The sequence below is a fragment of the Anabrus simplex genome, chromosome 6 (genome assembly GCF_040414725.1).
Source record: "Anabrus simplex isolate iqAnaSimp1 chromosome 6, ASM4041472v1, whole genome shotgun sequence".
Lineage (NCBI taxonomy): Eukaryota > Metazoa > Arthropoda > Insecta > Orthoptera > Tettigoniidae > Anabrus > Anabrus simplex.
The window spans coordinates 211,880,766-211,894,588 of NC_090270.1; the positions used below are offsets into that span (position 1 = coordinate 211,880,766).

General features: G+C 41.1%; 1 protein-coding gene across 1 annotated transcript in view; it reads left to right on the forward strand.

The window, feature by feature from the left end:
• LOC136875659 (orexin receptor type 2) overlaps positions 1–13,823 on the forward strand; it is a 625,044-nt gene that overhangs the window by 515,922 nt on the left and 95,299 nt on the right. The window contains exon 4 of the mRNA XM_067149207.2: positions 13,636–13,795. Coding sequence (XP_067005308.1) covers positions 13,636–13,795 — 160 coding nt within the window. The remainder of the gene's footprint in view (positions 1–13,635; positions 13,796–13,823) is intronic.

Below are 13,823 nucleotides of genomic sequence, written 5' to 3' on the forward strand. Positions count from 1 at the left end.
TTTGAAGGTCTTTTTCAGTGTCGGTAACCATACAGTTTAGGGACCCTACTTGCCGATACGACGTCTTACATTAACCGTTAATCTGGCACGTTGGCAACGTTCAATCACTGTTCTAGCATGAATTGCGTGTTGCCACCGCATCGCCGTTAAAGTCACTAGTGATACATTTGCGAGAATATTTAAAGCATATTTTCTTTTTCTGTGGGATTGTAAATCTATTTGGCTAATACAAGGTAAGTAGAATTGTGGCATGTTCGGATAATGCATTTAATAACATTGTTTGTGTGAAATGATTAAAGTGCTCAAATACGCCAGTCTCATGTCTAGATCTACCGGTACATGAAATAACTCTTGCGGGACGAAATTTTGGCAGCAGAACTTACAACATTATTATTTTCAAATCCGCAGTGAACTTGAAAGCTGACCTAATTTCCGTTCACGGAGCTTGGCACATTGGTATTCCTATATGTTTCCTGATAAGCTTTAAGATATAACCAGCCTGCAGGCTGAAAATATGCCCAATAATCTCTCTCCTTACTGGTTACCGGTATTGAAGAGAGAAGGAAATGTTCGCGCAAAAGAAAGGGAAGTCATTGGGTGTCTGGAACTTTCGAAAATCACACTGCAAAAACTTATTAAATAAATTGCATCGTTTAACACGCCCCTCTTTTCAAGAATTATTATTATTATTATTATTATTATTATTATTATTATTATTATTATTATTATTATTATTATTATTATTATTATTATTATTATTTAGTGTATGGCTTATACAGAAAATCAGTAATATACATATATACATATTTACAGCTGAGAAACAAAGCAACTTGTGCTTCACAATTGAATGTCTAATTCTTCGATCCAGCGTGCAGCATCCGGAGTTAGCAGCAGGAAGTCATCCTCATCACCGTGATAGGCTCGAATCCTACATTCCCTGACGATATGACGAACAGTCTGGTGTGGTTATAGTACGCCTACTGTATATCAAAATAAAGACAGATCATTTGAGTGAGAAAGTGTGTTTATTTCCTTAATTCCTCATTGAGCGTGGAAATCGACTTAATTATGAATATCTTGATTTATTTCATCTTATCTTTTATCATTTACTAGGGTAGGGAAACATTCATTATCGGTGTTTACATTGAGGTTAGTTTGTTATGGTTATGTCTGGTGATTTTAATATGTAACCAGGCAGGTTGGCAGCAGTGATCAGCCATTACCAAAAAGAGAAAAGAAGAGCATCGGGCGGCGATATTTACTTTCTGGGGTATTGCCTTACGTGGCAATTACTATACTTAAGTCTTAATGAAGCAGAATAAGATCTCCGAGAAACGTCAACAGGCTTTGTCTCATCACACATCTTAAACCGCCGGGTGAATTGGCCGCACGGTTAGAGGCGCGTAGCTGTGAGTTTGCACGCGGGAGATACTGTGTTCGAACCCCACCGTCGCCAGCCCTGGAAATGTTTTTCCGTGGTTTCCCATTTTCACGCCAGGTAAATGCTGCTGCTGTACCTTAATTAGGGCCAAGACCACATTCTTCCCACTTCTAGCCCTTTCCTATCCCATCGTTGCCATAAGACCTATCTGTGTCTGCGCGACGTAAATCAAATTGTAAAAGAAAAAACAAACATCTTAAACCTAAAAGGCCGCCATATCCAATTTTCTCTTCTTTTGATAGCATTCAATTCAACTACGCTGTTTCGTTTGTTTGCCTATTCACTGCTGAGCTTTTGTCTTCCCGTTTCGATAGAGTTCTACGAAACTGTTCCCCAAACGCGCATTATACCACATTTACTATACTTTCTAAGAAGAAGAAGGGGTGGGAAAGGTGAAAGAGGAGTTGTATCCTGAGCCGAATTATCATTCATAAACGAAATTACATTTATTATTCTCAAATATATCTTTCTACTTGATATTACTTGTTTCTATTTATGTATTTGAATTATTCTGAGTACCAAACTTTGATATTACTTTTAAGACAACCCAGGCCATGTACAGGTAGCATAAAGCCACTGTAGTGAGTGTAGTGAGATGATAATAATAATAATAATAATAATAATAATAATAATAATAATAATAATGTAACATATCCACAGCCTGTTTCCAGTTTTAACCGCGTCAGGGATGGAATGAATGAAGCCCCTATCTGGCAGCGACGATAAGAACTGTGTCTGCTGCCGAAGCCTGTCCCACTCGTCTGGGGCAATGTTAATGACTGACAGATGAAATGATATTGGCTAGTGTTGCTAGAATGAAAGATGGTAGGAAAAATCCGGGGTACCCGGAGAAAATCCTGTCCCGCCCCCGTTTTGTACAGCACAATTTTCACATGGAGTGACTGGGATTTTAACTACGGAACCCATCAGTGTGAGGCCGGCGCGCTACCGCCTAAGTCATGGAAGCTTGTAATAATAATAATAATAATAATAATAATAATAATAATAATAATAATAATAATAATAATAATAATGTTGTGTACAAAAGCAAACACGTATACAAAAACGAACTTAATTTTATTGATTCACGAGTTTACAAGTAATCTTTCACTTTAAATTGCATTGAAACTAAAGGCTGTTCTTGCTGGTGACCATAAAAATTAACTATGTACATTATTTGCAAATTATGCTCATTTGTGGGGATGATTGTTGTCAGTTCCTGAATGTGCTTTAAGTGACATAAATATCAAGAGAAGCACCATCTTAAAGCACATGAAATCAAAAGTAAGGAATAAAGTCCTTCTGTACAATAGAACATGTCATACCCTACGTGGTTGGAGTACAGTGTAGACAGGTCGGCGAACGGCAATGCCTCTCAGCTGTTTTTCATATTCTGGGGGGGGGGGGTGAAGGGGCAAAGCGCGCTCTCCCCGCGTGGCAATCGTCACTGTTCTATAATGCCTCCAACTTGCTAATAGTTCTAAGAAGAAAGAGATAGCAGGGAGGAGTGAGAGTTGATACTGCAGGATTATCGGCATGTTTCCTTGTCAGATATGCCACCAGGCAGATATTTGTGTTGGTAAGGTGGCGTTGAGGCGTGGTATTAAGGGTCAGGGAAAAACCACATAGGCGGAAAAGGGAAGACCTTACATGTAAAACCTGACTTTTTGTAGATAGCACATGCAAGGATGTGGTTGGAAAGTTCCAGAGGTTGTGTTATTTAGGAATATGTGTCATGCAATCACAGCCATTTCCTTGTCATTGTCAATTATTATGAGGATCAGTCTTTCTTGTCACTACCGGGTACAGCTCGGGTCCACTAGCGCCCGGGCTTTTCGCCACAGTTTGGTCCTATGTTCCAGCAGCCAGTCGTCCCTGTTGCCAAGTGTCTGTGTGGAGAAGGGGATTAAGAGTCAAGCCTTACGTGGTGTAAGGGGCTATTTTCCTCCGCCTGTCGATCTCCCTTTCGTGCTGTGTTGCTGGAACACACTTGTCACTGCAGATCTGCAACTATGCCAAATTTATTAGGGAAAAGATCTTTACATATAGGACTATACCTCGCAGCTCATCCTGCATGCCTACTATAAGTTGGCGTGACGTCATTATCCAGCGCTGCACTCTGGCGTATTGACTGCAGACGTAGGTGCGTGGCACGCATTTCAATAAGGGCAGCACAATAATAATAATAATAATAATAATAATAATAATAATAATAATAATAATAATGGAGTGGCTTCAGCTGCTGTGTGCTGGCATTTTAATTTGACGCAATCTACGCTGCCTGCTCGTTAGTTTCGACGTTGCGTTTTACCCTACGAAATAGCAGCGTAAACCAGATCTCTCTTGGGTGTCTATAGCTGAGATATTTAATGAATTTTGGTGCATCACATTACCAGACATGCCGATGTCGTACAATATGAAGTGTTGAATGAACATTTCTCCCACCCTTCAAAAATCCGACAGGTTCTGCCATGTCTGGAAGTATTATTTTATTTTAGACTTACCTACTCGTCAAGGCGAAACAAAATACTCAGTCAAAAGTCACTTAACCTCCGGTTATGTTGATGGCTGTCCAATAATCCCGTTATTCTCGTTCTAGTATTTAAAATATTATCTTTTCATTAGATGAAGGAAATTATCGGTGTGTTCTTAAGCTTTGCTCTTCTTGTGGAACAAGGCGCAATGAAAGGTGCTCAAAGATGGTGGGCTTAGAGATCGCCTAGTACTTGAAACTACAGGATGATTCCAAAGAAAAGTGATGGTTTTAAAGAAGTGTAATCGTAATTGTGAATAAATGCTGCCGTACTTGTTACTAACAGTTTACAATAGTGCAAACGGGAGGATTTGGTTTGATGAATCTCCTCAGCTGTGAACAATCACTGGTGCTTTAGAAATTCAAAACTGGTTGTTTAAATCTTTTTTTGTTGATTCTATAACAAAGAGCCCACGGATTCTCCCCATAATTTCATTTATACATGAAATTTATTTTTTTCTATATGTTAGAAACACGCCTTTGCTGGCGAGATGTAGTGTTTACAGTGCACTATGTCTTCTGGTATGGGCTAGAATAAAATTTTTACTTTCATTGACCTGTCTCAGTCTCATTCTTGGCTTCAACAATATGAAAGTGACCGAGGTATGAGCGATGCTACTAAAGCCATTCCTTATGCAGCCAGTCCCTGTTATGAATGGTGTGAAAATGTCGGTTGGTGCATGCATTTCAGTGAGCTTGGCAGACTGGTATGCAATAGCAACTTCTGGCTCAGTGAGGAAAGCAACGGGAAACTACCTCACTCCTCATTTCCCTAGTATGTCTCTTCAGTGACGCATAGGCTATTTGTGACAGCCGTTGGCGGAATTGTGGAGGATCAAACCAGCCTTCGGACTGAATACCCAACACACACACATATTTGACAATTTCGTTTCAATCAAAGACTTCATGTCGAAAACTTTAGTGACCATTAGTTCAGTGTCTGTCTGTCTGTCTGTCTGTCTGTCTGTCTGTCTGTCTGTCTGTCTGTCTGTCTGTCTGTATGTCTGTCTGTCTAGACGTGCGTAATGTATGTGTGTATGTATGTATATATGTATGTATGCATGCATGTATGTATGTATGTATGTATGTATGTATGTATGTATGTATGTATGTATGTATGTATGTATGTATGTATGTGTGTATAGTAGACTCTCGGTATCCGGCCTAATGTGGCGGAAAGTTAAGCCGGATAACAAAAAAAAGCCGGGTAGGCTGGAGTTCTATACATACTCTCCTCCGACTCAAGCCATACGATTATTAAAAAACCCTTTCTTTTTATATCAATTCCCAATTTTATTAATATTTTCTGACATGTTACGTAGTGCATGCTAGTTATAAGTGTTTGTTATGTATGTTCGTACAGTACCGCATGTTTCAATTATTTTACGGGACACATAAAGCGATCTGCATTGTAAAATGCATTTGAATAACATTTTATGACCACATACGGTTCTAGCAGGAGCCCGCCGTTGGCAACATAGTCACGAGCCAGACAGCTGAGTCTACTGTATGTATAAGGATTACCCAAACGAAACGAGACTTTTATGCTTTGGAACACACGAACATACAGAGAGTAAAACATAACGTATGGGTGACATGTTTACGCATGTACAATGTTTTCCTTCTTGGAATGACGGCGTTGCTAATAAAGTCCTACTTTCATTTAGGCAACCCTTATATAATATACTAGGTGGCTCTCGAACGCCTTACTTTCTACTTATAAATGCCCCGCATGCACAGATGATGAATGGGATATCTACCAACTGATTTTCACAGGGGAACTACTGCCAGCGGGCAGGTTACGTCAGAATGTGAAAAGATAAGGAACGGAGTGTCGCTCGCAGCATGTTACTCAGCGATACTAGTCTAACGCACCCATTGCATTAGTAAACATTGTTTTCGACCGCATAGTTCTAGTCTGGTGTATGGTATAGCCGCAATAGATTTGCTGTCTGCATATCGGCAATGGCTAGTGTGATCAGCAGTGGTGAATACACAGACATTATTTTAAGCTGGACAACCTGGTCGGAGTGCAACAGAAGCTCCAAACAGACGTTCGCCTTCTACACACATATTTTGCCGAACAGTATTATTTATTCCATACAAGCAACTCTTTTATCGAGTTGAATGTCTACACGTGTATAAATGAATAAGTTATTAGATTTCATTTACTGCATTTTTGGCGTGTCTACAAACAGTAGCGGCGGTTAGGGGGTGGAGTGAGAAGAGACAGTCGCTCCCACCCCCAGTTTGTAGAATAAATATTACATTTTATTCCACTTTAGCCAGCTGGAACTGGAAATTATTTTAAAAAAGCTATTTGTACAAGCCTTTTTGTCTTATATGCTAAATCTTTCCTTTATTGTATAGCGCTACGGCAAGTAGTGGAGACTTTGCATGTGCTGTGAGGTAGGGTAGTAGGGGTATATATATTTTTGCGGAGGTCGTGGCCACTGAGTTATAATTCACCCGCTTGCCGCACGCATTCGTCAGTCGGTCAGTCTCTTTATTGCCTGTTAGTTTCTTAGTGTGTATTCAAATGCTAAATCATTTAGTATTTGAAGACTCACTAAGAAACTAACATACACTAAAGAGACTGTCAGACTGATGAATGCGCCCGGCAAGTGGGTGAATTATAACTCAGTGACCACGACCTCGGCAAAAAAAAAGTATGTACCCCTACTACCCTACCTCACAGCACATGCAAAGTCTCCACTACTTGCCGTAGTGCTATACAAATTGGTTAGCCGCGACGAACAGCATTTTGTGCGTATTTCCGTCAATAACTATGTTAATAATTACAGAAAATAAACGAAAGAATTTGCGGATAACATAACAACGTTTGTACAAACAGCTTTATTAAAATATTTCCTAGTTTCAGCTGGCTAAAGTGGAATAAAAATGTAATGTTTACTCCACAAAGTGGGGAGGGCGCGACTGTCCCTCCTCACCCCACCCACTAATTGCCGCTTCTGTTTTAAGACACGCCAAAGATGCAGTAAATGAAATCTAATAACTTATTAATTCATACACGTGTAGATATTCCACTCGATGGAAGAGTTGTTTGTATGAAACAAAAACTAATACTATTCGGTCAAGTACGTGTGTAGAAGGCATACGTCTGTTTGGAGCGTCTGTTGCATTCCGACCAGATTGTCCAGATTAAAATAATGTCTGTGTATTCGTCGCTGCTGATAACACTAGCCATTGCTGATATGCAGACAGCAAATATAGTGCGGCTGTACCATACACAAGCCTAGAACTATGCGGTCGAAAACGATGTTTACTAATGCAAGGGGTTCATTAGACGGGTAGCGCTGAGTAACATGCTGCGAGCGACACTCCGTTTCTTATCTCTTCATATTCTGACGTAACCTGCCCGCTATCAGAAGTTCCCCTGTAAAAATCTGTTGGTAGACATCCCATTCATCATTTGTGCATGCAGGGCATTTATAAGTAGTAAGTACGGCGTTCGAGAGCCACTTGATATATATGTGTTTGTTTGTTTGTTTGTTTGTTTGTTTGTTTGTTTGTTTGTTTGTTTGTTTGTTTGTTTGTTTGTTTGTTTGTTTGTTTAGGTACCTCGCGAGAACGGCAGGACAAACTTTTATAAAACTTGACATATGATTTATTACAATTGTGTTAACTGATACTTAGATGCAGGATTAATAGGCATTATCGTATTCAAAGAAGGAAGGAGACTTAAGAGTGAGGAGGGTCTTGAAATGATTCCTTCCTAATACCTAATAGATAGGTTGATTTTTTTACGGTCAACTATTTGTTTTCTAGGTAAATATGATAAAAAAATTCTAAGTTCTGCAGGCCTTCTATGTCGCCACCACCGTTGCTACAACACGTTCCTTGCGCCGCAGAAGCCTTTGGACACCGTCGGCTCTGTCTGATCTATGAATGGTGTGAAGAGAGAGCTCGATTGCCTGTAGAACGTCTCTAACTATTTGGAAGCGATTCCAAGCAGTGGTTCGTTAAACATAGGGATTAGGTCGAAGTCGCAGGGACTTTAAGTCTGGATAGTAAGGAGGGTAGTAGAGCACTTCCCAGCCCCAGCGGTTCTAGAAATCAGTTATCGCTCCCGCCGCATGCATTCTTGCATTGTCGTGCTGAATGATGGATGGGTTATGCATAAAGTGTTGTTTTTATTTCAGCATTGTTTAGTAGCCATCTGCATTAACAGTCTGCCTTAAGAAACGGCATGCTTTACGGTAACACTATCCAAATAGTAGGCAAGAATCACCATATCGTTCACATTGGTGAGGGTCTGACGAACTGTTGTTCTTCGCGGTTGCCTGTAATGATGCTACTCCGTTAATTCGCGTTCCAGCTTTGGTTCGTACGATTTGGCCCGGTTCTCATCAATGGTAATTATCCGCCGTAAGGAAGACTCTCTTTTGCGCTCATAGCACTGCAAGTGAATACGGGTAGTGTCATATTGTAGCCATTTCAGCACTTCGGTTAAATCATGCGGAGCTCATCTTGACGCAATTGTTCGCAATCCTGGCGGTTCTTCAGGGTGTGAAGCTCAGTCGAAGGCGCCAGTCCGGCATCTTAGGCTAACTCACTAATCGTGGAGTTCCGGTTCGTCTCCACTAAATAAAAAAAACCAAACCCCATAGCACTACAGCCCTTGAAGGGCCTTGGCCTACCAAGCGACCGCTGCTCAGGCCGAAGGCCTGCAGATTACGAGGTGCCGTGTTGTCAGCACGACGAATCCTCTCGGCCGTTATTCTTGGCTTTCGAGACCGGGTCTCCACAATAATAATAATAATAATAATAATAATAATAATAATAATAATAATAATAATTTCGTGTGGCTATGTCTAGCCGGGTGCAGCCCTTGTAAGGCAGACCCTCCGATGGGGGTGGGTGGCATCTACCATGTGTAGGTAACTGCGTGTTATTGTGGGAGAAGGTAGTGTTATGTGTGGTGTGAGAGTTGCAGAGATGTTGGGGACAGCACAAACACCCAATCCCCGAGCCAAGAGAATTAACCATTTAAGGTTAAAGTCTCCGATCCGGACGGGGTTCGAACCCGGGACCTTCTGTACCAAAGGCCAGCACGCTAACCATTTAACAATGGAGCCGGACTCGTCTCCACTAACACGGACCCAATCAGCAAGTCGTCGTCACTTACAGTACTGGTGGATGACCGGGCCGAGGCTTGGCTGACCATTTTTCCATCCTTCTCTGAAGGCTTTTGCCCATCAGGTAATGCAGACGCACCACAAGCCTCTTGCAGTCCTTGGCGACACTGTCTAGCACATTCAGTTTATATCCGACTCCTCTGCTGTTGCTTCTAAAACATTGCGACTGTATTCCGTGACCGCTCGTTCAAAATTCCTCTGTTCATGTTATCACTACGCATGCGCATGGAGGGGGAATAGCGCCGTCGTTTTCTCGATGGTAGGGAAGGCATTTAGCCTCAATGGTATAAACGACATTGCCTGACTCCGTTTCCCTAACAATGATGCTACTAAAACTATCAAAGTATATATTATGAAAATGGTCATCTCATTTTTCTCTACAGGAGATGTTAGAAACTCCTCATGTTGTCTGCATGCATGCCTCCAGTGGCCGCTTCATACTTAACACTTACTCAAGGGTCTTATTGGAATCAGCTATCTTATTGAGTTGGACGACGATTGGTTCCAGAAATTCAGTGCGGTAACGTTCTGCGTTGGTGGCGTTGTGGTAGAAAATTGGTCCAGTAATAACACGCTGACGACTTAAGGTACACCATAATCCGATATTCTGATCGTGGAGAGGCATTTCTTCCTCACGTGAGCGTTGTCAATGCTCCAGATAAGGGTATTCTGACTGTAACGAGTCCGGACATATGAAATCACCATTTCATTCCAAAAATATTCTCTACACTGCATACTTACTTTTGGAATACTCTGTAGTATAAACTCCAGTTCCGTTCTTTTCAAACTCTCACAATGAGTTTCGTAAAGTTACGTAGAGTAGTATCCACTTGGCTCAATAGCAAACTTCAGGTTTGGTTTAAGGGGCCTGGAGCACCTCCATATATGGGGGATTGTGGTCACCCTCTTGCAAAATCGTACGTAAATTCATGTTGAATATCCCGCTGAAACGAACATCCTTTAAATACCCCAATATTTCATTACTCAAACATTGCATATATCAATCATTTAAATATCGAAACTGTCAACTGTCGATATCGATCATTAATTATATTCAGGGAAGTCCTATTTCCGTCTCATATCATGCATTAACACGTCTGCTACTATGTTAATCCATGCTTTTCCTCGTGGTTTATCACATTTTATCGTAATGTAACTAAGAATGGAGACGAAACATTTCTCTTGCTCTCAAAAGTGAAAGCGTGGGAAGGAATTGTTGGAAGAAACTACATAACAGAAAAAAATCTCTAAAGAAACTCAAGGATATTGGAAGAAGGTAGAGGCTCTGAGGGGAATAGACGATATTAAATCAGTACAGGAAGTGCAGTGAACGAAGATCATAAAACTAAATAACTGAGTGGAGTGAAAATTATTTTTAAATAAATCAATGTACCATTGGAAGGTGGTACCGTGGAACTTATAGATATGATATAAGGTAGTGTAGAAAAATATTCACTGGTATCAAACAACGCGATACCGGGCAAGTTGGCCGTGCGTGTAGAGGAGCTTGGCTGTGAGCTTGCATCCGGGAGATAGTAGGTTCGAATCCCACTATCGGCAGCCCTGAAAATGGTTTTCCGTGGTTTCCCATTTTCACACCAAGCAAATGCTGGGGCTGTACCTTAATTAAGGCCACGGCCGTTTCCTTCCAACTCCTAGGCTTTTCCTATCCCATCGTCGCCATAAGACCTATCTGTGTCGGTGCGACGTAAAGCCCCTAGCAAAAAAAAAACAAAAAAACAACGCGACTGTATTCGCTCCATTGGACCCCAGCGAAGAGATGGATCGATATCGTAACAGATCATAAATGCCTGTGCCCGCTGAAATAGTTCTTAACATATCATCGTTCGACTTAAAATCGAATGAATTCACTCTCTGATCCTACCTATTCTCGATTATTATGACACTGAGTTAATTGAAATATCATATGACAGTAACAATATCCGTAAAATAGTGAGAACAGCACCATAAGATCTTTAATCTCCTATACAATGTCATATGTCACTATATTTTAAGAAATTACCAGGACATTGATTCCAACAGCATCGTGAAGTTGACACGTTAACCTTCTGAACAAATCACTTTCAACAAATGTTCCTCAATATTTTCCTTCACCTTTTCACTTCTTCTCATCCTATAGCCTAAGCCACAAAAAAGATTCGGCTCCTCACTTCCATCTTCATAAATCATTCCAATGCTTGCAGTCGCTCTGCGTCCTGATTGTGGATCTCTTTTCTTTGGAACATGGAAGACATTGCGTCTAATGGAACATTAAAATTGATTTCCATGACCTGTATTTGAATTTATTCTACCAACTTCTACGCTAATTACTAGTGAAGAAATGAATGAACGGACGAACGAATAAATTAGATGAACTCACTGGATTTAGAGTAGTTACTTTAGTTGATGTGTACATTTGTTACCAGGGTGATATTTAATATAATGTTGTTGTTGTTGTTGTTGTTGTTGTTGTTGTTGAATGTTTAATTGTGCATAGATAATTACTGTAAAATATATGTGTAAGAGAGGAATTTGATCTCTAACTTCACCAAATCAAAGACATTATAAGACATTATAACAAACCAACAATAACGCAAGCTTTGGGTGTCTAAACCAATATCACAATAAAGTATGGCATATAATTGGAAGTTTGCACTGTTCTGGTATTCTTTTCCGTACATTCATCATTATGTAAGGTTATCTGTGAACGAGTCTCTCCACCTTTTCTTCCGTGCAGTTGTCTCTTTTTCACCAAGAAATTAAGCACTCGCCTGACCTCTCTCCTCATAGAATAAATTTACCACTCTTGTATTTTCTTTGACGTTCCCATTATTCACGTCATCCCTTTTATAACTATAATCCGAATTTTATCTCTTGCCATCTTGCTCTGCATCTATCGTGAAATCCCGGTCTCTGCCAGCTCCAGTTCATTCTCGTGGACTTTTGTCACATGATATATTTCACCACCATATATCATGGCTTGAGGTACCACCGATCTATGAACATTTCCTTTGGTTTCTAGGTTTAGTTTTCTGTTGAAGCAGACTCCTGGCGATCTCTTCCGGTTTCTACATCATATCTACAACCTCTTTGTCTAGTTCTCTGGTCACTGTAACGTAACAGATAAAATACTAGAACTTCCTCACCCAGGATGACTTTTAATAATAATAATGTTACTTTTTATGTCCCGCTAACTACCTTTGATGGTTTTCGGGGACGCCGAGATGTCGGAATATTGTCCCGCAAGAGTTCTTTTACATGCCATTAAACGTACCGACACGAGAATGACGTATTTGAGCACCTTAAAATAACAGCGGACTGAGCCAGGATGAAACTTGCCAAGTTGAGGTCAGAAGGCCAACGCCTTAACCACTCAACCACTCAGCCGGGCTGTTCAACTTCTGCAGTTCTACCTCACTGGTCTTCTGCTCTCCTCATGGTTACGGCCACTTAATTATACTTAAAAACAATGATCACCACAAGCACCAACATCATCTTGTCCTCTCTTCCCAACCAAAGGTGCTCTGCTTCCTTTTGACTGATCTTCACTCCCCATCTTCTAGAGCCTTTCTCCACCGTACCAGTTTATCCTCTACTCTCCTCGTTATCTATAAGGGGCGATCAAAAAGTTTCCTTTCGACGGCCGTACAGTCCTAAATCGGGATGTCATCAGGAAAAATCGCCGTGACCATTGAGGCACTCATCCGACTGATGCACCAGGATGAAGATCCCCGCGTGGTAAAACACCGTATCCTGCTGCGTGAAGAAATCTGTAATCGCCTGCTGCACATCCTCTTTCGACAGGTAGCATCGACCCTGCAAGGCCTTTTTGAGGAGACCGAAGGCATCATAATGGCATGGGGAGAGATCAGGACTATAGGCCTCATCCACCACCCGTTGTTGTCCGTAATGAATGAAGCTTCCCCCCCCCCCCCCAGATCGACCGGCGTCTTGTGTCGAAACGCGACCCGCACGGAACTTGGTGCACCATTCCACAACGGTGGTTTTCGACAGACATGCTGCCCCATACACAGTCTTGATTCTCCTATGGATGTTCATAGGTGTTTATCCTTCGGCAACCAAGAAAATAATGAAGGCACGTTGGTCCTGTTTGGACGCATTTGGTAATAACTTCACAAAAGTTTACGTGGCCGAATTTAACACACGCACCTCGGCACGACACGACTGCTAAACTAGTCCCATTGTCTACATGTCCGTGCTTAAATACCCGCATCGGAGTAGCGCTACGTTGCAGCAACGCCCTCAAACCGAGACTTTTTGATCACGCCTTATACAATATCGTCTGCAAAATGCATTTGTGAGATAGAAATTTGCGATTATAATAACCTAGATTGTTTTATTTTATACTAATATGCAGAAGAATAGAGCTGTAGCTTCTCTGCTTGTTCTTAGAACATCACCTATACAGTACACCTACATAGTACTAGCATATTTAGGGCAGAACAATGATATGTTTATTTAATTTACCTGCACTGTTCCAGTACTGAATTCAAACCGGCGAAACACTGTGAATCCTGCAAATGCCAACATTACAACGGAAGGACAGCTGAGATCCAGAAGAAAAGCGGCCAAGATGTTGGTAGCAGTTGTGGTGATGTTCGCCATCTGCTATCTTCCAGTTCACCTGCTCAGTATTCTTAGGTAAGTCTCTCTGTTTATGGAAATGTGT